The following is a 27,685-nucleotide window of genomic DNA, read 5'->3' on the forward strand; positions in this document are numbered from 1 at the left end:
TCGGTTGCATAACGAAAACTATAATAATTCATTAATTCCTTAATCAAATAGGCCTATACTGTATGGTGCTAAAGGTTTGCATTTATACCCCATAAAACAACCAGCTTACCCGCAATCAAAATTGGTATAATAACGATAATGTTCTATAAAATATTTAAAAATTCTATTTTGACAAACCAAAATTAGTAACTGACCTGACTAACAATTTCAGTGCTCATTTCACGAGCACTTTCTTCAGAGTGAATACTATATATTGTTAAGTTTGTTTACAAACAAACATAAATGATGTAGGTGTGGCAGAAATATAAACGCACTTGCAAACAGATTTGTCCAGATAAAGTAATGTAGTTCCAAAAGTATTATTCTGTATTTAGCACACAGAAAAATAATATTATAGTAGGAAAGTGATCTGTAGTGATAATTTGAAGATTTCCTGCAGATGACAGTTAAAGTATTTCAATATCATCTTTTTAGCTGCTTTCTTGCTGTAGCGCCTAAGACAGGAAATACTGGCTGAGAATAAACACGAATGTTATTACGAATGAAAAAAAAATTCTAGACCTCAAAAACAAGAATATAAAAACAACTATGTGGTATAGGGAATAGTTTTTAAACGTTTAAATTCTAGATAGTGGCCAATATAATGTCCTATGGAGTAGGCCTAATTAATCTCATGAATTATTCATGATTTCTGCTTGAGAACGATATGGAAATAATGGTATGAGTTTTTATTATTGATTTACTTAACTGATTAACATTTTTTGTAAGTTAGTTCATGAAGGAAATAAATATAATTTATTTCATGGTTATTTTCATTTAGGAAAAAAATCAACAATCACACATTTTGGCTGCATATCAGTATTACTGTTGACATTATTATTAATAAACGATGTGTACTACCAAAAAATGAAAATTGTTGTTTGCAAACTAAAGTTTGCCAGTGTAGACTATCATAAGCTCCAAATATTTATAGATATTATATAGGCCAAGTAGGCCTATAGTTATATTCTAATTGGACCAGCGCATCAAGCAGAGCGCATAAGACATTATAAAAGTATAGCCCTTTTGTTAGCATTAAATTACTCTCAATTCTAACTAAATTATATAACTTGGTGACCTGCCTTGTGTCTACAATTTCAAGTTTCACTTTTCTCAACTGATTTGATAATCATCATGTCATTGTTCTACTACCTGCGTCCTGCGTACCTTGTGTTTGTTTCGATTCCAATAAGTATTTTTAGAGAAAGAAATAAATTAAATTAAAAATTCTGGAATACTAGGTTTAACAATCCTCTGTAGATCGAGTTTGAAATTATCAGGTGCATATTATTTCCTAGTAGAAAAAGTTAAAGAAACATGACGTCATATCCTTGTATAACACGTGAGGAAATTCAATTGTCGTCTGCGAGATTATGGAGTACGACCTCGGAATAAGTCCCAGACGACTCCTTGACTTACAGCCTATAACAATTAAAATATGGATTTGGTATCTTTTTAATGACTCATTTTAACTAGTTTGTCTAGTAAACTTTGGGAATAGGTCGTGACCTTTTTTAACGTATTGATCATACAGATAACAGTAAAAATATTGATCGTCGAATTATGAGGCCCTCCTGTAGATCCGCAATTCTGTGGACCACGTCTATCCGACATCTCAGCGCAATGGTGTGGATGTTTGTCACCATTCAATGGACTAAACAACACTTTGAGAATTTTCCTGAAAGCCTCTTGAGATCAAACAGCATTTAGACACTATTCTCCAATAAATATTAGGCCTACCTGTGTCTGTAAGCCTATATGATCATTTCTAAAATTGTATTTTTACGTCACGAATGACGTATCGGATTGTTGTTATTCTTAATATATTCGGGCATTGACACATGGTAGCAATGATGGTTTGACTAATCCATTGGGTTGTTGAACTTACTTTCTCGCTTACCTTAGTCCAGATGACCTTAACACAACCAGCTTTGGGATTAGCTGACCGGGTTAATAATCCCAACTTATCCTCGGACCTCACAAGTGTAACTTCAAGCTTTCTTCCTATTTTTTTTCATGGAATATTTTCAGCAGTATCAGAATGTTAGTTTATTGAGAACATTAGTAGCGCGAGGAAGGAAAACTGAGATTGTTCAATAATAAAAGCAAACACTCTTACTAAGCCGACTTTTTTAAAACACTTAATAATCTCATTGACAATTTCATCTATCACAAATTAATTTTCTCTGAACTTGTTAAATAATTCGAAGAATTTGGAAAGAACGATGAAGATAGTATGTATTGCCAGTTCATGAATATACAGTTTCAACAGGATATACTCTGTAGTTTACTCTTTCCCGGGGGTAAAATGTTAATTGAAGTGGACTAGGGATCTGGAAACACATTATGTTACCCAAAGAAGCACCGCCAACAAAATTATTTATACTATTACTAATTAGTACTATTTTATTAAAATATAATAGTTAATTATATCTCAACCGTAATAGTAATAGTAAATAACGATTATTTTATTTACCTGATGTTTCGTTATTTACTATTACTATTACGGCTGAGATATAATTAACTATTATATTTTATTTGGAATACCAACCGAATGAATCTTTTTAATGAGTACTATTTTATTATTGAACATTATTATTGTGGTTTCTCCAACGGCAACGTTCCTTTGTGACTTTAAGCCGATACTTTACCCTAGGATGTGTTTGTATAAATCCAACTAAATAAAACAGACACACAAGCCGTTTTAAACGTGTGAACCTAAACGCTCGAGTTTTTTCAGGGAACATTTTTGCTAAAAACAAAATGCTAAATGTGATTAGCGACAACTGAATTTATATACGTAAATAGTCTTGTATTGCATTTTTAGCTATACCATTTGATGTGTGCAATAAAGTGGTATGTGTAGCATCTGGCAATGTCTAACTGTTATGATACATTAATGTTACCTGAACGATATTAAGTTGTTGTTTCAACATTAATGTTTTGAAGAAGTACATAATTGAATTAAACGCTTTTTATTTTGTATTGAAGTGTGTGGTTTTGTTTGATTAAATAGGAATAATTGTAATTTCCCCACTTCACCTATGTCACATGCAACAGTCATATGCTTATGTATAATCCCATTAGACCACTCGAGGTATAATACTGAACCTCCATGATTAGGCATAGTACGTCCAATTAAAGGGCAAGGTGTTACGAACTATTAACTTCAGTTCTTACATCAATACTAAATTAATATCGAGAATGTTGTAACATAGGTATTATAACTGACGCTAAGGATTTATATAAATATATTCTATATACAGTAAGGATATGCCTATATCAATTAAGCATTCCAGTAAATCAGCAATTTGACTCGAAAAGTACACAAATAAAATTGTAAACAGTTTCTTAATATTATAATTTTATTTTTAAAACGTTTGCTTATGACACGGATAGTACAAAGTGTAGATAGTGTCAATATGTGATTTAAAAAGTCTGGAAAAGAAAATTTCCAAAGGCTAAAAACTACATGGGCGTGATGTAGTTGACAGAATAGATGTAGATAAGTAGTAAACTATCTAATCCCGATCTTATTAGTAAAGATGATAGATATACAGTAGTAAGTACGTCAATTAAAGTAAGCCAACCGCAAATTGAGTGAGACAAGCCGGATCACGTACACAGCAGCACGCCAAACACGAGTCTTTCACGTAAAATTGTAAAAAAAAAATTGTATTTGTTTGTACATAATGCATTTCTACTATAATTCTAGACATCCTTTTAATGTTAATAACAATAACATTCTAGAAGTCGTAACTTTTACAAATGGAGTATGATCTATGATACCAACCATCATACTCGCGCCTTTTGAGGATGCGCACGTTTCACATATTTACCGGCCGTCGTGTACTCGCGAGCTTTGAGGGTGCGCGTGTTTCATATAGTGCTGATATTTCTTGACCGACGGCCGTACTCTCGCGCCCTTTGTTATTAAGTGTGCACACGTTTTATATATTACCGACCGTCGTGTCTCGAGCATTAATCTATTTACCGGCCGTCGTACTTGCGCCGTTTCAAATACTGATAATCACCCTTCTATTTTGAAAATTGCATATATCGCTGTATCATTACAGTTATGTGCAACCTCTACGCTACACTTTCTTGTGGTCTACTGTTTTTATCCCTTTTTCATTGATCTAGTCGATCGTTTATTTATCGTTTGATCTTCTTTTTTAATAAATGCAAATATTTTTTATTTATATCTACATTAATCTGTTCATGAAAATGTTTAATTTATTAATTGTTGAACATACTATATTCAATGTTTTAACATTTTTAATGTTATTGTTAGTGCCACGACAATACTACAGTAAGAATGGTCACAATTTGTATGGGGTTGGTACTTTCAAGTACACTGTAGTAACAGAATGATTTGAAATCTGTGAGATGATCTGCTAATTTGTCATGATGTCTCCATATCTTCTTCTTGATTTCTTTTGTAGTTTTCTACACTAGTCTAAAAAAAGAAAGAAAAAAAACAAATTTCGCCATTTTCTTAATTATTAAAATCTCACTTTTAAACAAACTGTAAGACAGGTAAAAATTAAAATGTGTCCGTACACAGAGACATTAATAAGTCTAAAACAAACTATAAAATTGTTTTTTTGGTAGTAATATGTCATTGTATCCATATATGGGCACATCACATTTATATACAGTACATACAAAAAGTTTGACAGAGCTTAAGATCATACCTCATATGTGGATAAAACATGTTCACACAGAGATGATAAATCTTGTAGACCTTTTCGAAGAACATCAGAAGTACTTGCTCCTAAAAAAACCATAAAGTAGGAAAAGGAGTATGTGTAATTATTTAGTTTTTAATGAAGTTAGGCATTGGCCATTAACCAAACCTTCTTTCGAAATATTATTCAACATTTTGTTGGCGATGTTTTGGCAGCAACAGTAACTATGTGTAGGCTGTACGTTTTCTGAGAATCTTTAATTTGGTTTGACAACAGAATTATCAAACTCAGACATTATAATTAATGATTTTTAATAGTATATAAACATAACTCCAAAGTATGCATGTACTTTGTAGCTCGCCATGGATATTTGATGTATAAACTGTGGTGGCAGCAAACAACTTTCTCAAAAGAAAAAACTGCAATTAAATTGATTTAATCTATGCAGACAAGAATTTTAAAATAATTAGTCCGGTGAGTTTGATTCATTGGTAAACATTTTTTTCTCACATAAAATAGTTTGATAGTGTAGACAGAGCTTACCCTTCGTTTGTATTCTCAGATTAATCTTATTTTCTGTTGGATGAGGAATGCAATATCCACAAAAATCAACATCTGGGCTAAAATGAAAACAATTTCATTCATTATTTTGTAATAATATTTTTGCTATATTTGAAATTGAATAATATGTTTTCATGGAAATGCCACATATGTTGTCTATTTTTAAATGCATACTTTTTCATTATCATGTATCGGAGAGAGTTTCCAAGTGTGTGGTCCTCACCACGCATGACATAAGTTGCACACGTCTCATCCTCAATGTCTTTAGCTTGAACCTTAAAAAAGGAATGAATTTTAAATATAAAGCAATTCATAATAACATTTTGATTGATTTATATTAAAACATAGTTGATTTATTAAAACATAGTTTATTTACAAAACAATATTTAAAACAAGTAGCTAGACCCATTTACCACTGTACTATTGGCCTAAATTTACTAAAATTATGTGATGATGTACTACTTCGTATAGCTATATAATTTAATGGTTTTCGACAAGGGACGAAACGGCCCTACAACTGGGCCTACTAGCTAAATGTATCACTTGCTGCAGCAGCAGTATAAACAACCACCCACACCGCCGCAGGACAACTTGGCCTAGCTTGGCCCGATGCTTTATTTGTGAAATACTGTCCTTCTGAATTAGTAAATGACTAATAGAAAACTACATATACTCTTACAACTTCTAGTCGTCTTGTTTTTCCATCTAAACCTTCATTCTGACTGTTTGCCATTTCTAAAAATTAATCTGACACAAAAAAAACACGTGTGGACGACGGACGTGCGTATTTAATTTATGAATATTCATTATGACCTTTTGACGAGATGACGACATGGGTCATCATCATGTGACAATACAAAATTTCAACACGGAATTTACGTAGCAGTACTGAGTTTTTGAGAAAATATTTGTAATGTTTTTGTGATGATATAAGTTTCAAGAACCATTTCAGGTAGATTGGTACATTTTGTTATTTCCTACACTCTTTACTTGAATCATTAAAACAAGAAAACTGAGTTTGTTTGGTGGCATAAACTACTCTTCCTGGCTAGCTAGGCCAATCAATAGATAGGCCTGTCTGTACTGTTTTAGAGGAGGCCTACTGCCCACTCGAGTTAGTAGTAGGAGGATAGGCTAGGCCAGCCACCACTAAACAGTCTGTGACTGCCAAAATCCCTGTGGTAGGACTCTCCTAGGAAAATAAATTGCAATAATATTTAATCAGCACTGCTGCAGCAGAGTAGGCCTAAAAAAGTTAATTTTAAAAGGAATGTTAAATTAAGTTACAGTAATAATAAATTATATATAATTATTATTATATATATGATAAAAATATATTTTGTAATAATGTAACCCCTAAGCCTATATTAACTTAACTTAACATACTCATTAAAAAATGAATTTACAGAATGTCGATCTTGTATGCAACGGTCACACGAGGGACTACCATACTTGCACGGTACGCATCATGCCAGGGGAATTTCTCGGAGGTAGTGGAGCAGATTTTATTAAAAGTTTCACCCGAGAACGCCAAACTGACATACTCTCATGGCAGCTACTTATTCCACTATGTAACAGAAGACAGGATCACGTATTTATGCATCACAGATGATGTGAGTATTTTAATGGAGATAGATTATCGATAAAATTGTTGAAATACACAAGTGGCCACAAATTCCTTTCTACCTTCAGCAGTCAGTGTATTTAATAAAAACAAACTTAGATAAGATTATTAGTATATTCATTGTTGATAATGTTATTGTATTTTGCATGCGTTGTAACTTGTTTTCTATTAATTAAGTGTATTCTCTTTCGCAACAAGAAGACAAATTTCATACTGCACTATTTTGGTTTGTATGACAATAAAAGATCTGGCGATTTGAAAGCCCCTTGTCCCTAAATTTTGAAAATTACAAATACAATGCAAAAAATAGAACATTGCATAAAAATCTCTGGTCATATTGAAAATAAACATAATCACACATAAAATTAACAAAATAAAACACAAGTATGAGTACACTGTGTACAATATGATGCACTCTCATCTTTGAGTTATATATTTATTTATTCAACTTCTCACTTCAATGCATATACAGAAAAGACAAAACACATATTAGTGAAAGGTAGGACCAACAGGTGGTAAAAACCTCTAAAACGGTCCAGTCCCAATTGCACAATGACAATGTATATATCAAATTATAATAAATATAATGTCTATATAGCATATTAAAGAAATAACTTAAGACACTGTATACTAATGTTGAGATTAATACACTTTCACTTTCATTATTATCTACATAATTGGCTATATATATCGATTTTCTTAAAAAGGAAGTGTTTTTACATTAATTCTCTTAACATGAAACTAGAACTACAATGTCCAGGCCTTTGCAACAACATTCTTGACCGATTGTTATAGATATACAGTATTGTTCCCCTAAACATTTTTTTAATATGTCATTTTAATGTCACATAATAGTTATTCACTTTTACCAAAAACTGGATCAAAAACAAAACAAATCCCTGAAGAAAATGTAATTTAAAGCAAAATATACCTAAATTGTCTGTCAGTGTCAGACGATAGTTGTTGGTTAAAATTAACTGTTTCGTTTGTCTTTTTATAAGTGAAATAATTATTTCTGTTTGTTTTTCTACAGAAGTGAATAACTTTATTAAAACTGAAAAATGGCCTATTCAAATAATCTTAATTTTTCATGTTTTTTTTTTTGTCTTTAAATAAACAATGCACTTTTATTATTTGTTAGGATTTCCAGCGGTCTAAAGCATTTATGTATTTGAGTGAAGTATCCAGAAAGTTTTCCAACAACTATGGATCTAGAGCACAAACAGCCCTGCCTTTTGCAATGAATAGTGAATTCTCACAGATATTAGCAACAGAAATGGTAAATATTTATCATTTTTCATTCCTCACTAGCAGGGCAATTTGTCAATTTTACAATAATAAGAATTGTAGATACTGTAGCCTAATGCAATAAAAATACATGTCCATTTTATTTGGAAAAATCTCTAACTGAAATATAACAAGTATTTCAAGCAAAATAACAATACATTAATATAATTAAGACATTTTAAAGACTATTGTTGGTGTACAGTATATGCCACCCCTCTCCAACCTGTGGACAGATATCCTCTAGGCCTACAATTGTTTAATTTAAAAAATAATTTAAATATTTATTTATTTTATCAGTGTAATACAGTTACTGTCAATAGCTATCTATATTACACCATCATGTTTATTTGAAACGTTTATAAAATTGTTAATCTTTTTTTTTCAGATGAAATTTGCAGACAACAAAGGCGGTGACAAGCTAACTCAAGTACAGAATGATTTAGATGAATTAAACAGGATTATGGTTAAAAATATTGGTAAATATCTTGTTTGACCTTTGAACAATGTCCTGGGATGATACCAATTATTGATACAGTCAACTCTCCCTATACCAGACACCTTGGGCTGGCTTAATAATATGTCTAATTTTTCAGAAATTCTAGTATTCGGAATGTGTTTTTATTATAAAAAGGAATTTGGGACCATTTACTGTAGACCAGTTTTCAGAGAGTCCAATATTGGGAGAGTTTACCCGACTGTATATATCATTACTGTATTGCTTTACCTGTAATAAATTGTTGTTTCAGATACGATAACAAACAGGGGAGAACGCTTAGAATTACTTGTTGATAAGACTGAAGACCTTGAAGCTAGTGTAAGCAGCATACATTATTCATTTTATTACAGTAACTAACATAACAACTTTAAAAAAGAATAACCCATGCAGTTTTTCAAAAGAATTGATTTTTAAGAGTCCACTTTAAATAAAATGCAATGTCATAATTCTTTGAATTTAACTCGCTAGGCAATGCTTAGTGTGTACTGCTGTTTAAAGCTCTGTCTACATTATCAAATTGTATGTGACAAAAATGTGATATGCCCAAATATGGACACAATGATGTCATATCACTACCGTATTTGGGCACATCACACTTTTTGTCAAACTAGTTTCTATACCTCTGCACTTCTTGAGATTATAACTTTACTAAACATGAAGAAATGAATGTATTGTCAATTGTTTAAATAGTTAAAATGTGTTGTTTATTTTAGTCACTGACATTTAAGAAGACAAGTAAAAACCTCTCCCGATCAATGTGTTTAAAGAATGCCAAGTTTACCATCATTCTTGTTGTTATTATAATTGTAAGTATAAGCTAACTTCTCCTTGGTATAAGTATCTGCTGTTTCGGATTTATGAGATAAGAGCATGTATACATTTTTGTATGCATGTTATTAGAATAGAAATAAGTACTTGAACCTGATTTGAGCATAATAATTGCATCAGTATATCGAAAGGCTGAGTTTATATCTTGATTGGCATGTTTTGTTTTCACAATTTTGTAAATATCATGGTGTTAACTATTGGTGCAGTGAGCATACCCAAATACAAGAAAATAGTGATATTGATACATCTACAGTACCCTCACAGTAATTACCAATATTCTATTCAATTCTAACTGACCTTTTTTTATTATGTGTTATTTTCATAAACAAATTATAAACAAGCTGTTTTACAGATTACATTTTTTTTAATGCTGGTACATAATGCAATACAGTAATGAGTAACACACTCTGTATTCAGACTTTAAAACCATTACCAGTACTATGATAAATTCCCTGATCATTTATTTTTGTATAAAACAATAAAAGTACAGTTACCAAATTAAGGTTGTTTTTTAATATTAAAATAGTAAATAAATGTTAACTAATGCTATTATAAATGTTGTTTTATTAATTATATTTTTCTATTTATTTATTTAATAACCTCATTGTAATGTTTTTCTTCTATTTTGGTAATAGTGGTCTTTGCTTAAAAAAGTCTATTTCTAGACTTATTTTGACCACCATCCACATTTAATGATTTATAAAGAAATATATATATTATTTGTGGAAAATCAATGAACAACAATACAATAAATGTTGTTTATTTTTCAGCTTGTTATTTACTTCATCATCTCAGCAGCCTGTGGTGGCTTAGCTTGGAATAAATGTGTAAAGTAACAAAACAACTTTCAGAGATCAGTAAAATGAGTGACCCAATGTTGCCTAGAAATCATCAACTTATTTTTAGACGGGGATCTTGAGGTAGCTACACCGGCTGTCTTCCACACATTTACACTGCCTGCAGTTCTTTCCTGAGGTTACACAAGAAACATTGAAATTATATATCCTCACGACTGCATGGATGATTCCTAATTTGAATATGGACTTATACACAAGGGTGGAGTTATTTACACAAGGGTGGAGTTATATATACAAGGGTGGAGTTATATATACAAGGGTGGAGTTATATATACACGAGTGGAGTTATATATACAAGGGTGGAGTTATATCATGGAGGATGTACACCATTGTACGGTTATATACACCATGGTGCATATATACACACTGTGGTGTGGTTGATATACACCATTCTGTGGTTAATATACACCATGTATGGTACATTTAGCTTATTTGACAGATTATTCTAATTGTTGTTAAATCTGTCGTTTTTCTTGGTTCTGACCAATTAAAGTGTAAAAATAATTTTATGTGTATATCATTATCAATTTAATTCCAGCATGATGACAAATTATATTTGTTTAAAAAAATGAAATATATTTTTAGTTAAAACCAAAAAGTAGCTAAGTATTAAACTACTAAGCTGTATTTTGCTGTACAAAGTAATTGTTATTGTTTGTTCATGGACCGTCCATGTTTTGTTCTGTTTTTTTATACGTTCAGTGCAGCATAATATATGTAAATTGTAAAATTTCTTATTTAATATTTAAATTATGTTTTTTAAATTTTAGTTAATCTTACTTAATGTAATATATTTCATGCAATGTTCTTTACGGCTATCTTTGTGGTACAAATAAACATGATAGTTAGATATATAGCAAATACTGAGAGTATATGCCCTGTGGCGAAAACATACATCAGGAAACTCTTGAAAGAGGACAAAAGATACTCCCAAGAGGCCTACACATGGAAGGAGACACACACACAGGAAAACACTCCCAAGAGGCCTTGATACACCAGGAGACACTCCTAAGAGGCCTACACATGCAAGGGGATACTCACAAAAGGCCTCTATACACCAGGAGACACTCCCAAAAGGCCTTAATACACCAGGAGACACTCCCAAGAGGCCTACACATGCAAGGAGATACACGCAAGGGGCCTACACACAGAAAAACACTCCCAAGAGGACACGATACACCAGGAGATACTCCCAAGAGGCCTGCACATGGAAGGAGATACATGCAAGAGGCCTACACACAGGAAAACACTCCCAAGAGGCCTCGATACACCAGGAGATACTCCCAAGAGGCCTGCACATGCAAGGAGATACACGCAAGAGGCCTACACACAGAAAAACACTCCCAAGAGGCCTCGATACACCAGGAGATACTCCCAAGAGGCCTGCACATGCAAGGAGATACACGCAAGAGGCCCATACACCAGGAGACACTCCCAAGCTATCCACATACATCAAGACACTCCTCCATAAGGGCAAGATTAAGCAGAGGCTAATAAAATGGACAATTGTCTCAAGATTTGTTTTGATAAAATGAATTTAGCAAAAAATTATATGAATATGATATTAGTAAAATACACAATTGGCAAAAATATTAATTTGATGTCTTTATTTTTAAATGGTTGCCTTAATAAACTGATACTATTAGCACTTTGCAAAAAAACTTGTTTTCTGTGTTTCAATGTTTGTACATTATGATTCTCTATAAGCTTACTGTATCTCCACAATGGGAAGTTATGTAAATAGTGCCATGTATGCATCACATGTGTGATATGGTTATGTTAGATGGCCTCTGATACAGCTGTCACAATGGGATGCTGTATTATAGAATTTTAATGATACTGTATATTGAAATTTGTCCAAACAAAAGGTGGATAGACTGAGACATACTATGTTGTCTGTCTGGTGAAAATCAGCAAATTCTGTTATAATTACTCATCAAAAATGCATATGTATTTTTGGATCTCTTTTCAGAATAAAGTGACTGATAGTAGACAATGAAATAAACGATAGAAAATATATAGTTTTGATGATTTCACTAGATTTAATTCCCTACTGGTAAGTTAATACAAGCAGTTAGCACCAGTTAATTAATATAAATATGTGTATTGTCCTCCTTCTTTCATGCAAAAGTTTGCTTTTGTTTGTCAGAATACTATACTTAGTTTTAATTTGTAACTGTCAATAATGCTATTTGGCACTACCAGGGGCGGATCCAGGATTTTTAAACAGGGCAACACCCAACATATAATATTATGAATATTAGTCCCTGTCAAAAATAGATATCAAAAAGTACTTTATAATATAATAGCATTTAAGCTGTCAAAAGGCAGGAGCCTGTGAACCTACTACACCCTGGATTCACCCCTGCTACAAGCTCTGTCAAATTTGCATTTTCTTCAATAATTAATTATTCTAATATTAAAATACTGTGTCTTTTCAAAGCACTGAACTTGCTACAAATTCAATGATTTAAAATGCAAATCTCGTCTACTACTATATAGAATTTATTTTTTAAAAAGTCTGATGGAAAATATAAATAAATAAAAAACTACAATATTTCAATGGAAGCCTATGTTAGTCATACAAGCTCTAAGGTTGTTCTTTTTATATACAGAAATTGAGTAATTAAGGTCCTTGCTTCAGATACTAATAAGCTTATAAATACAGTTTCACAATTTTTATGCACTAAATTATAGTAAAAACTGCATAAAATCGAATGAATATACTCATAAACTGTACTGTTTTTTCCCCCTCATTAAATCCTAATTATGCACTATTTATACTCTATTTGTAAATTTGAATACACTATATACATCTAAAATGTTTGAAGTATAAATATAAAGTTTTTTATGTATACATTTTTGAGTCATCATAGGAAGACAAGGTTTAGTGAATTTAGGGTAAAAAGTTAACAAACTTGCGATAAATTACAATTATATTAATTGTATTGTTCTCTGGCTAATTACTGTTATGACATAGCATCATATACTTCAGTAGAAAATTTCTAATTGTATTTTGGAGGGAACTTTAAACAATTACACAGTCTCTTCTGTCAATATTATTTAATTACCTTAATTACATTTTTTTTATATAAAAAGGTCACTTTCAGTAACTTGTGTTCAGCTTTCCGCTCATTATTCAATTAGTTTGTAGAAAAAAAAAACAATTTCACAAGATACATTTTTTAAAAGCACATCTAGAACAGCTACATTAATTGTAAATTAAAAACAAATTGTTCAAATACACAACAATGTTGTAACATGCTTGAGGTGGTTTAAATTGCTAACATAAATATATTGGGTGGATAACATAAACAAATACATTATCATCAATGTACACAAAGTAAATATACAAAAAGAAAATCAAGTATGTACATGTGGCAACAATATATAATAGTATATAAACCCTTAATGTATTTTAACTTGAGAAAATACACAAGATATCAGGTTTACGACATTGGTTATGCTGTTCGCATTTTTTCTAAAATCGGCAGGATCATATCAAAGCGAGGGCGCTTTCCAGGGTCTTCGTTCATGCATATCCTAATTAGCTTACTCATGTGAGCAGACGCTCCTGTAGGTGGCGTTATTCGTAGTCCTTCGCACACAATCTGGAAAAATAATGTTTTATTTTTGTATGAAAGACATTCTGCTTTTGACTGTTACACTTTGTGATTGACATATCAACAATAAATTTCATAATCATTTTTGCACCTTTTTTTTAAATTCTTCTGCTTTTCATTCATGATTCTCTTAACATCTTTTTAAATAACATTTTAGTTGTAACTAATAATCGTTTAAAAATACTGTACTGTTAATTTTTTATCTTAAAAAAAAAAAATTTAAAAATGTAAAGAAAAATGTACACATACTTTCATTCCAATTTCCATTGGTGATTGGCCAGCAAACGGCACTTCCCTCGTTGATAATTCCCACAAAAGTATTGCGTAACTCCACATATCTGCTGCCCTCACATTTGCTTCTTCTGGTTTCTTTTGAAGAGCTACAAATCAAGAGGTTTTCATTAAAAAAAGAATCTAAATAACAAATAGTTGTTGTCAGTCAGTCACTTTTTTTTTTAATCCATATTTTGAACTACTACCTACAGGACAAAGATCTTCTGCAGAGTCATGCTTTTACATTTCTTTGAATTTGTAATCAAGCAACTATTTAACTTCTATCTATTAAAACAAAACAAAGATACAGTACCTTCAGGCGCCATCCATGCTGGGTTAAACACCTTGGCTTTATTTTGAAACGAAAACCTTGTGTCGGCCATATTCAACTTGGCAGTGTATTCCTCATCAATCTAAAACAAAGACAAAAATGTATTTGTACTGTAAAAAAAGTTGTATTTACTTTTCAATAATACTGCAGTATCTGACAGGTTAGCACAGATTTTCTGAATATTTTAAGGGTATCAGGAAAACTTGGATCTCTAGACACCCATATTTCAAACTAGAGAATGTTGTTTACAACAAAAGAGTAATGGTTACTGCAGTAATTGTATAACTTACCATGACATTTCTACTGTTAAGGTAGAATCTAGGTATCAAAGGATCCATTGAATGTAGAAACGACATTCCTCTTCCAATATCTAATGCAAAGCTGACTGCTTGCATATGGTCAAAATCCATGCCTACAAACAACATATTAATAGTTTATTGTATTGTTTTTTTATACTGTATTTCGGCAAATTGCTAAGCCAGGCCTTGTCTTTTAAGGCGAGCGAGTGTGATCACTCACCTAACACACTCCTTAACTGCCCTTGAGGAGTGCGATTCACAACACACTTAAATTTGGTAAACTTCTACACACCAACATACAAACAGCACACCTACAGCACCCCTGAATGTATTGAGGAGTGCAATTTGTAGCACACCTATAATTTTCAAAAGACAAGGCCTGCTAAGCAAATTCATTCATTATCCTTCTTAAAGGTGACGATCATGTGAAGTAGCCCTAGTCAATTTACATTTGATACATTTCTAAATTTGCTATAATGTAAGTAACTACAGTGCAAAAACACAATGGCAAAATGGTAAGTAGGTCAAATGGTAAGTAGGTCAAATGATAAGTAGGTCAAATGGTAAGCAGGTCAAATGATATTAACATTGTATTTTGTATTATTTGTATTGTTATTTATTTATACTTGGCGACCTCTTCAGTCAATGACTGGTCTTCCAAAGTGGCCAGTTATAATCAGTGGCTGTGTGTGTACACCCTTTAAATGTCCTAGGTTCTTTAAAGTGCACATGAACTAGATGTGTACACTGGACCTACGGTTTATAGTCCTTATCCTTATCCGACCACCAATATCAAGAATATCTCAGAAAGAGATAAAACCAATCAACTAACCTGATCCTTCGTGGAGTACACGATACAAGGAACCGTGAGGAAGTGCTTCACTCAGGGTCACCATCTTCAACGGTGAACTTTGATTGACACACGCTAAAACAGGGTGAATGTTGGGATGCGAGAATATCCTAAGACGCGGGTATTCCAGGGCAAAGTCACGAGTTATCCGTGACGTGCAGTTGCGCACTTTTAGCATCTTTGCCATAACAGCAGTGCCTTGCCATAATGCTTTGTACATCTGAAATAAAGACAAGAAAGAAATCAATATCAGATTGAAAAAACACCTGATAGTAAAATGCATGCTCTGTAGTACACTTTTTAAACTTTTCTTTTTTTTGTTGTATATGATATTTTTATATTTCTGCTTTGTTGTTTTATATATATAAGGAATCCTGTGATTGGCTTCTTGCTGTTTAAAGCCCGCTATACAAATCTCTTAATAAGATATAATTGTATTGTGTATAAAATTTATTGCCACAAACTTTAAACAAACAATATATATATATTAATTGAAGCTTGTTGAGGTTGTTTGCGCTATGTATATTTTTATATTTCTGCTTCGTTGTTTATATTATAAGGCATCCTGTAATTGGCTTCTCGCTGTTGAAAGTGTTTTGAAAAACAAAGAAAAAAAAGGTTGGTAAAGCCCATTATGACTAATGCTATACAAATCTCATGTTATTATGATACACAGTAATTGTGACGTATTGCCCCAAACCTGAATGCATGCTGAATACTGAATATCTTAAGCTCTGTCTACACTATCAAACTTTAAGTGACAAAAAAATGTGACAGTTTTTTTGTCAAACTAGTTTGATAGTGTAGACAGAGCTTTAACCTTCTATAAGTTCAGATTTAAATAAACAAACAACTTACAGTTCCTGCTGCACTGTCATTGATCTGTCCCTGTAATTTGATAGATTTTAATTCAATGCCAGCAAACCTGGACAGAGTTGCATCTCCTGAAAAACATAAAATTATTTTTATTGTTTAACAATTTTAGTTGTAATGTCGTAAGGTGGTTTCCCGATTAATCGTATGATCAAACGGTACTGGGTATGATCAACTAGCGTTCGTGTTCCCACCTAATCATCCATTCATAGAAGTACTGATGAAGATATCAATCTGTGGCGACAATAGAATGGACCCGAGACCTGGCTATCTTCGACTTTTAAATAATAGAAAGTTTTGAAAAATTTGTTAGGCTAGAAATGTACGTTGTATGATGTATAGGCCTATGTTTATTGTAATTGTGAATAAACTCAGTATTTTCTTTAAAGATGTATTGTCCTCTTGACTAATTCCAAAAAAATTAAAAAAAACAGATTTCGAAAAAAGGTGGGTCATTTTGAAGTATCACAATAGTTATTAACTATCACAAAAAATTTGTCGAAAAAAAAATCATTTAACTGAAATACAGACGTTTTTTTTGTTAAAAAAATAACTTGGACTTCCAGTCAAAGTTTTCGATCAAAGCATATCCCATAATGAAACGCGCTTGTTTGGCTACTCTGTATGCATAATCATAAAACTTCCTCACGATCTGTGTGAAAATACCTTCTCAACCGTGACGAGTTGTAAACAATCGTAATTAGCATATGCATAATGCGTACTCGTGGTTTGAAATCTTTGTTTACTTTCGCTCGCGACGATTTTCCAGACGAAATGTAATCAAATTAATTTACCTGTAAATTACGTAAAGTTGTTGCTTTTGGCTTGAATTTTCGACTTAAAGTGAATAACTTTAATATTACTTTGATATGGCCAATTTAAATTTAGAATATTTTGACCTTCATTTTTTTGTGTTTCAAGGGACAATACATCTTTAACAATTTTAGTTGTAGCTTTGCTTGTACAGTCAGGGCCGTAGCGAGAGGTTACATTATTAACGATACTAGAGATCACACTGTACTCACTGCTTCTAGTTTTTGTGCCACCCCAATTAGACGTCTTGTACGGAATTACTGTGAGATCTTGCCCTAAAGCTTGTGCACGATCTGCAAGATTATAAATCAATAAAAATTAATCAATATCTTATCAATATTAATCAATATCAATCAATATCTTATCTTGACAAAAACACACAAAAAATGTTTGTTTTTAAAAATGAATAGTTAGGAAATGAATACAGTACAGTACAATTGAGGGTGAAGGGTTGTGAACTTCTTAGTTCACTAGATAACAAATTATTAAATTACAAACTACAAACTTTTATTAAAGTAGGCTCAGATACCAAAAGATGTAGTCAAGTTGAGTGGGTATTTAACTAAAAAGTTGAGAATTCCAAATGAAAAAAAAGTACTATTGAATGACCCTTCAATAGTGTGTACTATTGCATGCCATGTGACCAACAATTTATTTAGGTGTTTATATAATACCTCTTAGTTTCTCTGCTAATAATGGCTTTGCTTTGGTTAATGGTGTCTGTCCAAGTTTATTACATAATGTTACTCTTGCTCCATGGCTCACTAATTCCTATGAAAAAAAAATATGCTATTTAAAATTGAGGTGCCAATATAAAAACATTAACAAGACCTATGTTTGTTACATAATGTAATTTCATGGCCAGGCTCACTAATGCGTTTAAAAACAGCGATAAATGACACAAACTAAATAAGGAGTTTTTAAAGTATGATATACAACATATGGTTTATTATACAATGGGAGGCTTATCATTTCCTTTACAACATATTGGGTGAACATGCTTTATATACATTTACAGGCTAAGTTTATGTTGAAGTGGCTAACATAAACAGTGTGTATGATTACAGTACCTCAAAAAAGATTGCTAAATAATTGCAGTTAAAAGAGTACACACAATTTAGTTACTGCAGTAACTGCAGTAGAAAGATAACAATGCACGAAAGAAGTTAATTAAGGCAGATTAACCACCTAATTAATTATTATCAGCATTACAATAACAAAAATAATGTTTTCACATTAAATATATGCCACCATCCTTTCCTGGATGTGTTTTTCATACGCATCCAACAGCAAGAAACTGGCCAATTACAGGATGGATAAACTATACAGTATCATGCTAATATATACAGTAAACTTACTCTCTTTTTATTTGCTCTTAGAGGGTGAAGTAAAAAAGAGTCTTGAGTTATAAACCTGATTGATTTTACCTTTCACACCAACACACCGGGGCATCAACTCCCGAGTGTCTTCCGGAGTTTTGCTTTCAGTGTGTATAGGCCAGGATTGAACCATGGACCCTGGGATTGGAAGGCGAGCTACAGAAACTACTTGTTCACACATTACTAACCTGAGCAACCATTTCATAATTCCAGAAGCATGCATAATGTAAAGGTGTGTTTCCATGTTCATTTATAGCATTGATATCTGCCTTGGAGTTGATAAGCTGCAGGTGAAAGAGGATTTATGAGTACATACTAATATATGCATTAAGCATCACCACTTAAGTACTTCGTTTGTGATGAGGTTTATAATCCACAATGATGCTAGAAACTAAGCTCGCATACAGTAATATATTTTTAATTTATGTATGTTAATATAAAAATAATTTATTCAACTAATTTGCATAATGGGGGTACAGTATTCTGTGTAGTGTTCCATCAATGCAGTTGCATAAATAAAAATATTAAAAATAAAATAAATAAATAACATAGAAACCGCTTGATTAACCTCATAATTGTTATAACAGGGGTGGATCCAGAATTTTGGGAAAGCATTTAGGGTGCTGTGAATATTGGTTCTTCCAAACAATGTTTATGTCTTGTCATTTTGTATTTTTGTGAGGATCCATTCTTATAAAATATTGTTGAAATAAATAAATAAAGCCCTCTTTCCAACTTTAATTTAAATCCACATACAGTATAAATTAAATAATAATTTAAATGTCATTTGATTGATGAAATGTAATGTACTGTACCCTCATAACTATTTCATCGTGTCCATGGGCAGCAGCCAGATGTAATGATGTATCATCTCCCATATTGGTAGAGTTTATTTTAGCACCTCTAGCTAACAACATGTCAACGATGCCGGTACGTCCCTCCTTGGAGGCCCAATGCAATGCGCTGAATCGGTGATCATCACTAAAACAAAATCATTGTCAATCGGTTAATTTTTATTTCAAATATTTAAAATATAAATCCAAAGGCAAATTACTGAAAAAATGACAATGCTGTGGGTATCAGTGGCTTGATCTCAATGGAGATACAAAAAAAAAAAGCGAAAAGCTAAATCAAAACGATAAGTAAAACAGCCACAAAAATTAGCAGAGCTTTCGGGCAACACTAGCCCTTCATCAGTGCAAGTGAAGGAATTTGGATAACATCATAGCATAAGAACATATATAATGTTTTTGTAATAAGATACTGTATGTGATATTGTTTTTATAACATTTTAATATATTTTATATAGTTTTAAATATTTTTAATCCATTCTATTAGTAACGGGTTTTCCGCTGTCAAATGTGATTGAAAATAATAAAAATAAGTAGTGTACTACAGTAGTTATCATATAGTGTATCTGTATACAAAACTTGTGTTTTTTTAAGTACGGACTTACCCTTGGTTAGGATCATTCTCAACATTGTCTAGCCACACCCTAACATAAACTGAATTACCATCTCGCACCTGAGAAAAAATATCCTCCATCTCTGTACAATTTAAAATAACAAAATAAACTTAATAAAATAAATGTATTATTTTGTTAATTGTAATATTTGATTAACAATGTAGTTCTGTTAGAAGAAGTGATCTTCAATAATTTACAGCTAATTTTACTTTCATAGTTCATTGAGTGAAAGAGATTTATTAGAAGGCTAGGTTCAGTTGATTAAAATTAGATTTTTTTTTTATTTCAACAATATTTATGAGGGTGGTCCATCCAGCCAAAGCTTTTCATTAGGGACACTCACAAAATACAAAATGACAAGACATAAACATGCAACAATTAAAAATTAAATTAAAATATAGAATTTATAAAGGTTAACAATTAATAATAATACTGTGTAGAACAATTAAATCATAAAATGTGAGTAAAAATTATACAGTGTAGTATCCACTCGACACATTCACAGCCAACAAAACACAATCAGTTTTTTATTTCTTTACTCTTTATTACTTTTTATTTATTATATAATATTTATGTTATGCGCGATTTGAACGATTTGCGCAATTTGAAATTGCGCAAAAAATTCCTTGCGCAATTTGAAATTGCGCAAAGAATTCTTGCGCAATTTGAAATTGCGCAAGGATTTTCTTGCGCAGTATTAAATTGCGCAATCAACTTGCGCAATTTGAAATTGCGCAAGAAAATCCTAGCGCAATTTCAAATTGCGCTGCACAATTTGTAACATTTTCAAAATGCGCAACAGAATGCGTGTTAACGTCGACGATTGGTTAACAATAATAATTTATTGGAAACTAATAACTCAAAATGAAACATAATATATGCGAAGATAACATGTGTATAATACACAACATAAATGGCATACACAATTAAATAATATTATCACTCATTGTAACTTGAAATAAATCAAAATGAATGTAAAAATAACAAAAATTAAGGCAGTAATACACAACATAGTCTACCGCCACCACCATTTAGACTTGCTATCAAAACATAGCCAGTAGTAGGCTAGAGTAGTATAGCCGCCCGCCGGGGAACACCACCGCTTCGTTTTCCTTTGTCGGGTCTTAGTTGGTATGCTAACAATAACAACATTTTCACTATTAAAATAAGGAAATGCGATATTATCTTTAATTTTTAATCATTCTTAGAAATTACTATAAAAATATGTGTGCATGATTTCACAATCTGTCCAAAAACCTTGCGCAATTTGCAGATTACTTGCGCAATTTAATACGTTGCTTGCGCAATTTGAAAGGGATGTTTCAATTCAAATTGCGCAAGGAATTATTTGCGCAATTTTAAATTGCGCAAATCGTTCAAATCGCGCATAACATTTACAACATTTATTTATTGGAAAAAATACAAAAGATTTACACTTTTACACATAACAAACAGTGCTAGAGAGAAGAGTAGTACACATTTTGTAACTTAATACAGGAAGGAAGGTTAGTATTGGTTTACAACATACTCTGTATCCGGAAAACCAATGCCTACTAACTACACTTGTAGTCTGCTAACAAAATACGAAAGAAGACACAAGGGTACAAGAGAGGTTCCTGTGATAGGATAGGTGAACAGTTAAATCGGTCAATGACATTTCAGAGGCGCGTCCTCTGATCTGTTTTTGTTTATCATCAATCTGATCATATCATTCATATAAAGTCAAAAGCTGATGCCATTCAACACAAATCAAAACGTGAACATTAAACTATTACTACAGAAGATGAATAATACTATTTACGAAATCGAGTGTCAAACTCCTTACATTTATTCATTAAAAAAAGGAACACAAAAATACTCACTTTGCTTTTCCGCGGTTGATTGCACCTACTCTCCCTGGCTTCAGGGTCAACATTGGCCTTCCTTCCATATAAGGTCAGAGAATGTTACCTGTACACAGAAAAGATTATATTTTAAACAGATTTAAACATTATAAACTAATAAAATAATTCGATTTTTACATTTTATAAACTATTTGATTGTATAATAAATTTTTTTTTATCGTTCTATATTGAAAATATAACATAATTTAAATCAAATGTTCGTGATAGAAATATAAACTTTAAAAAGCCTCACGTATGACGTCATACAAAACAATATGGCAGCGCCCGTATAGCTTCGTCGTGTTTTAAAACTTGTTAATTTAATACTACTAAAAAGCGTTTTAAACTATGAAAATATCAATTTATTAAGTTCGATTAATTACATACACACTTTAAAAAACACCCCATTCGTAAATTGTTAAGGGTATGTATGCTTTATATTAGAATAAAGAAATATCCAGCCTACTGGTAGGCTAGTTACTGTAGTACAGCTATTTTTTTATTTAGTTAAGCAGCCGACTAGAGAGTGACATGTGCCTGTGTGACCATGTCACGTGTGTGCGGCTCAGGGTATCATGCTTATGAGTAGGCTAGGCCTATACAGTAACAGGCAGCGAGGTGAGCTATGGTGTCACAGGGTATGAATGATGAGGTCCATGAGTAAATATTTGTAAATACTGCACACTGACTGTCAATAATAATATTATTATTATTATATAATCAGATTCTTAAAAATGAATGAAAATATCTTGGTCTATAGTTCGAAACGTCCGGATTATCTTGTCTTGTTTTAAAGTAATAGTTGATACTAATAATACTTATATTAAACTATTTATTTCTTTCAAACATTTAAATTTTCTATAGATTATAAAATGTTGTTTGTCTTTCAGATAGTATTTGAAGCATTCCAAAAATGGCTGTTGATTTTGAGGTAAAAAGTTCCGGAGACTGGGGTGATGATGGAGTAAGCGATTTGCATGCTGTCTTGTTTAATAAGGTATGGTAACAAATTATACAATTAATGTTCAGTGTATTAAAACAACTGGTGAGGTGCATAATAATAATCAACTCAATATTTTTAAATAGTAATTAACATACACGTCAAGACAATAACCAATAAATGACAAATTGAGAATATTAAAATTTTATTAAAATCCGACGTGTATACATTTGTTCTTTGTTTGGTTCTTGCAGGAATCTAATATTGATTCTACTCAAAATATTAAACATAGAAAGAAGTCAAAAAAGGCAAAGGCAAAAACAGAGGATAGAAATGGCTGCAAAGAAATTTCCAAATTAGAAATTTCAAGAAAAGGAAAAAAATCCAAGACACAAAACATGATAAATGATTGCAAAACATTAAAAAGGAAATTGGAAAATGATGATGAACCAGAAGTATCGAAGAAGAAAAAGAGAACATTAAATAAAAAAGTAGAACAAAACATTGAAAATGAGGAAAATACAATATTACTAAATGAAACAAAAAATACAGAGAAAAAAGTTCAGAAGAAGAAGATAAAACGAAAAAAGAATGAGGACGGAGATGGTAGGAAATTAAATGAAGGAGAAGAAAAACAAAAAGTAGATGATGAAATAAATGAGGCAACAGATCAATTGAAAAAGAACAAAAAAAGAAAAAGAAAAGCAGTGAACAAATTCAAAACAGAAGAGTTCTTGAATACAAAGAAGTTGTGTGGAAAATTTGTCGACCTTACAGCGCCCCCGTCAAAAGTACTAAAACAAAATCCAAAGGTAAAAAAGATTAAAGAAGTAGACAATGAAAAGTCAGTCAGTCAAAAAATGTCTGAAGATGAAAAACATTCTGAAAAGATTAATAAAAAGAAACAAAAGAAAATAAAGCTTGAAACTGGGAATGAAAGACCAGTAAGTAAGTCACAATTAAGTGATTCTAACTCCAAAGCAATGGAGTCAAGTAAGAAGAAATCTGTATTAGATGCTAATACGAAAGAAGTGGATAAGATAAAAAAGAAACCAGTATTTGATGCTAACACAAAAGAAGTGGATACGATAAAAAAGAAACCAGTATTTGATGCTAACACAAAAGAAGTGGATACGATAAAAAAGAAACCAGTATTTGCTGCTAACTCCAAAGAAGTGGCGTCAAGCAAAAAGAAACCAGTATTAGATCTGAGAACAAAAATGGAAAACAAGTTAAAAGGAGCAAGATTCCGATTCATAAATGAGAAGCTATACACCTGTACCGGGGATTCGGCTTTGGAGCTATTTACGGAGGATACGGATGCTTTCCAAGTCTACCATGATGGGTTTGTTGAACAGGTGAAATCATGGCCTGTTAATCCTATTGATAAAATGATTGAAGATCTTAAGAACATGTAAGTTCAAGGCTCAACATTTTAATATTATTGTTGTACACATGAACAACAATCTTGAATTGACAAAATCTAGATATCTCAATTTGATTTAATAATATAACTTTTATCATTTATTTTCTACCTTTTTTACTATCAAAATCCAATTTTATCATTTTCAGGCCATCATCAAAGGTTGTTGGTGATTTTGGTTGTGGTGATGCTAAGATAGCTGAGAGTGTCAAACAAAGTGTGTACTCATTTGACTTGGTCTCAACTAAAGCCAACACCATTGCTTGCAATATGGCCAAAGTAAGTTGGATATTATAGATGTTATGAATGATGCTTTCTTCCATTCGTTGAGTGAAAAACTTTTATTTGATAATAGTTATCAAGTTCTAAAACACAAGACAAACTTGACATCTTTTTCACTGTTTTCACAGTTCTTATAGGCCTTTGTTTTTAACAAATTCAATACCAATTTATATACCATGATTTTATTAATCTTCGTTTTTTTTATGTTTTGGGGAGACAACTTCTTTAAACACTATTTGTGTTAAAATTTGAGGCAGGTTTATTTATTTATTTTTTTTATTAGGTTCCTCTTTCTGATAACACACTGGATGTGGCTGTATTTTGTTTGTCGTTGATGGGTACAAATTGGATTGACTATCTCAAAGAAGCAAATAGAGTTCTAAAAAACAAGTAAGTCTTATTTCTCTTTCTTTCTCTTTTTTACATTGATGTAACTAGTAACTAACTTTTTTCTTATCTGCAAAATCTAGTCAAATGTTTTTTTTTTCCTTTTTTCAATTTTAGAGGTATTCTAAAAATTGCTGAAGTATCAAGTCGATTTCAAAACTTAAAAGCATTTAACCTGGCGATGAAGAGACTTGGATTTTCACAATTAAAAAAGGTAAATGGAAAGAAAAAAGAAAATTTATTTTTGATTTGATTTTGCTAAGTTATTAACCATATATTAAAGTATACTGTATAATAATTAAACCATGGAATGTTAGTGGTGGTCTTTACTAAACATTATTTATTTACTATTTTGTTTTTGATAGGATACTAGCAACAAGTTCTTCATCTCATTTGATTACAAAAAGCAAAGTTTACCAAAAGAGATTTCAGAAGGTATGAACGAGATTCTCAAACCATGTCTGTATAAAAAAAGATAACAACAAGAGAAGGTATGAACGAGATTCTCAAACCATGTCTGTGTAAAAAAAGATAAACAACAAGAGAAGGTATGAACGAGATTCTCAAACCATGTCTGTGTAAGAAAAGATAAACAACAACAGAAGGTATGAACGAAATTCTCAAACCATGTCTGTATAAAATAGATAACAACTACAGAAGGTATGAACGAGATTATCAAACCATGTCTGTATAAGAAAGATAACAACAAGAGAAGGTATGAACGAGATTCTCAAACCATGTCTGTATAAAAAAAGATAACAACAAGAGAAGGTATGAACGAGATTCTCAAACCATGTCTGTATAAAAAAAGATAAACAACAAGAGAAGGTATGAACGAGATTCTCAAACCATGTCTGTATAAGAAAAGATAAACAACAAGAGAAGGTATGAACGAGATTCTCAAACCATGTCTGTATAAAAAAAGATAAACAACAAGAGAAGGTATGAACGAGATTCTCAAACCATGTCTGTATAAGAAAAGATAAACAACAAGAGAAGGTATGAACGAGATTCTCAAACCATGTCTGTATAAAAAAAGATAAACAACAAGAGAAGGTATGAACGAGATTCTCAAACCATGTCTGTATAAGAAAAGATAACAACAAAAGAAGGTATGAACGAGATTCTCAAACCATGTCTGTGTAAGAAAAGATAAACAACAAGAGAAGGTATGAACGAGATTATCAAACCATGTCTGTGTAAAAAAAGATAAACAACAAGAGAAGGTATGAACGAGATTCTCAAACCATGTCTGTATAAGAAAAGATAAACAACAAGAGAAGGTATGAACGAGATTCTCAAACCATGTCTGTATAAAAAAAGATAAACAACAAGAGAAGGTATGAACGAGATTCTCAAACCATGTCTGTATAAGAAAAGATAACAACAAAAGAAGGTATGAACGAGATTCTCAAACCATGTCTGTGTAAGAAAAGATAAACAACAAGAGAAGGTATGAACGAGATTATCAAACCATGTCTGTATAAAAAAAGATAAACAACAAGAGAAGGTATGAACGAGATTCTCAAACCATGTCTGTGTAAGAAAAGATAACAACAAGAGAAGGTATGAACGAGATTCTCAAACCATGTCTGAAAACAACCACTTTATAATGTCTGTACTTGTTTTCAAGTACTGTATTATAGTTACAAGGAAAGTATAAAGTGTACTACTTGGCCTCATTGGATCCGCCTATTAGACAAATGTATTGATGTAATCAATTTTATCAGTTTTTTTAATGCATTCTTTTGCTAACATTGTATCTTGTTTTTATATGTTCATCTTTTACACCATTTATTTTATCTATTGATTTATGCCATTTTGACGAGTGGGAACCAGGCTTCCAGTCAGTTTTTTTCCACATATTAACAAAAAAATAACTGAAGGAGACACCTTTGGGACCCATGCCCCATTAAGAGGGATTGTGTGTGTATAAGTGTTAAACATATATTTCTCTTCCTTCGTATCAGATGTCCGTCTGAAAAGTATTGTATTTGCTAAAACTTGTCTCTCGATTGTTTACTAGTGTGGACAGGTTGTTTGATCCAGTGTTTAAAGCTACAAATAGGGTTTGTTTTAATAAAAACCACTATTTGTAAACAAACAACTCACTGTGTTTTTTGTTTTTAATGCACTATTCACCTACCACGTTTATGTTTAAATGCACTGTGTTGCTTTTTTTTTAATTTTCTCACTTGAAGCAAAGAATATATATCACTCTTTGCTTGAAGTCACGTTGTCTCTAGAGAGTATTCAGTTGCATGCCTTGAGGTCACACACACAGCACATTAAAGTTCAAAATTGACCATTTTTAAATTAAAGAACTATCTTTGATTTGTATGTATTTTTGGGATCCACTAGGACGTAACGCAAGGACGTACGGACAACGCAAGTGAGCTGACCAATGACAAGCAACAGTTCGAAAAATCCATTGTGTGTCATTGGTCAAATTACTTGCGTTGCTCTTACGTCCTTGCGTTA

At 31.8% G+C, this 27,685-nt stretch overlaps 4 protein-coding genes across 5 annotated transcripts; 2 read left to right on the forward strand and 2 right to left on the reverse strand.

The window, feature by feature from the left end:
• Nucleotides 1–3,407: 3,407 nt before the first annotated feature.
• On the reverse strand, nucleotides 3,408–6,118 carry LOC144842073 (DNA-directed RNA polymerases I and III subunit RPAC2-like). The gene is made up of 5 exons (XM_078698433.1): nucleotides 5,971–6,118; nucleotides 5,466–5,566; nucleotides 5,274–5,350; nucleotides 4,737–4,816; nucleotides 3,408–4,498 (listed from the first exon to the last, which is right to left on the reverse strand). Exons 1-5 carry the CDS (start codon nucleotides 6,022–6,024, stop codon nucleotides 4,445–4,447), a joined length of 366 nt encoding a protein of 121 aa, XP_078554559.1. The 5' UTR covers nucleotides 6,025–6,118; the 3' UTR covers nucleotides 3,408–4,444.
• A 50-nt stretch (nucleotides 6,119–6,168) lies between these two features.
• LOC144842067 (vesicle-associated membrane protein 7-like) lies at nucleotides 6,169–11,235 on the forward strand. Its single transcript, XM_078698425.1, has 7 exons — nucleotides 6,169–6,243; nucleotides 6,700–6,904; nucleotides 8,057–8,194; nucleotides 8,588–8,678; nucleotides 8,949–9,016; nucleotides 9,412–9,504; nucleotides 10,297–11,235. The coding sequence occupies exons 2-7, from the start codon at nucleotides 6,701–6,703 to the stop codon at nucleotides 10,360–10,362; spliced, it is 660 nt and encodes a 219-aa protein (XP_078554551.1). The 5' UTR covers nucleotides 6,169–6,243; nucleotide 6,700; the 3' UTR covers nucleotides 10,363–11,235.
• Nucleotides 11,236–12,405: 1,170 nt separating this feature from the next.
• On the reverse strand, nucleotides 12,406–22,217 carry LOC144842059 (scaffold protein ILK-like). 2 transcript variants are annotated; one of them, XM_078698415.1, is made up of 12 exons: nucleotides 22,152–22,217; nucleotides 20,281–20,371; nucleotides 19,640–19,805; nucleotides 19,013–19,108; nucleotides 18,120–18,216; nucleotides 17,658–17,738; nucleotides 16,618–16,703; nucleotides 15,742–15,979; nucleotides 14,901–15,022; nucleotides 14,593–14,692; nucleotides 14,256–14,386; nucleotides 12,406–13,994 (listed from the first exon to the last, which is right to left on the reverse strand). In XM_078698415.1, exons 2-12 carry the CDS (start codon nucleotides 20,367–20,369, stop codon nucleotides 13,845–13,847), a joined length of 1,356 nt encoding a protein of 451 aa, XP_078554541.1. In that variant the 5' UTR covers nucleotides 20,370–20,371; nucleotides 22,152–22,217; the 3' UTR covers nucleotides 12,406–13,844. The 2 variants fall into 2 exon arrangements, with proteins under 2 accessions (XP_078554541.1, XP_078554540.1); XM_078698414.1 differs by having other exon boundaries at nucleotides 22,157–22,197.
• Nucleotides 22,218–22,437: 220 nt separating this feature from the next.
• LOC144841865 (uncharacterized) lies at nucleotides 22,438–26,806 on the forward strand. Its single transcript, XM_078698132.1, has 8 exons — nucleotides 22,438–22,596; nucleotides 23,063–23,169; nucleotides 23,367–24,526; nucleotides 24,685–24,814; nucleotides 25,101–25,207; nucleotides 25,322–25,418; nucleotides 25,570–25,639; nucleotides 25,865–26,806. The coding sequence occupies exons 2-8, from the start codon at nucleotides 23,086–23,088 to the stop codon at nucleotides 25,951–25,953; spliced, it is 1,737 nt and encodes a 578-aa protein (XP_078554258.1). The 5' UTR covers nucleotides 22,438–22,596; nucleotides 23,063–23,085; the 3' UTR covers nucleotides 25,954–26,806.
• Nucleotides 26,807–27,685: the final 879 nt, after the last annotated feature.

Source organism: Antedon bifida, chromosome 5, assembly GCF_963402885.1.
Source record: "Antedon bifida chromosome 5, ecAntBifi1.1, whole genome shotgun sequence".
NCBI lineage: Eukaryota > Metazoa > Echinodermata > Crinoidea > Comatulida > Antedonidae > Antedon > Antedon bifida.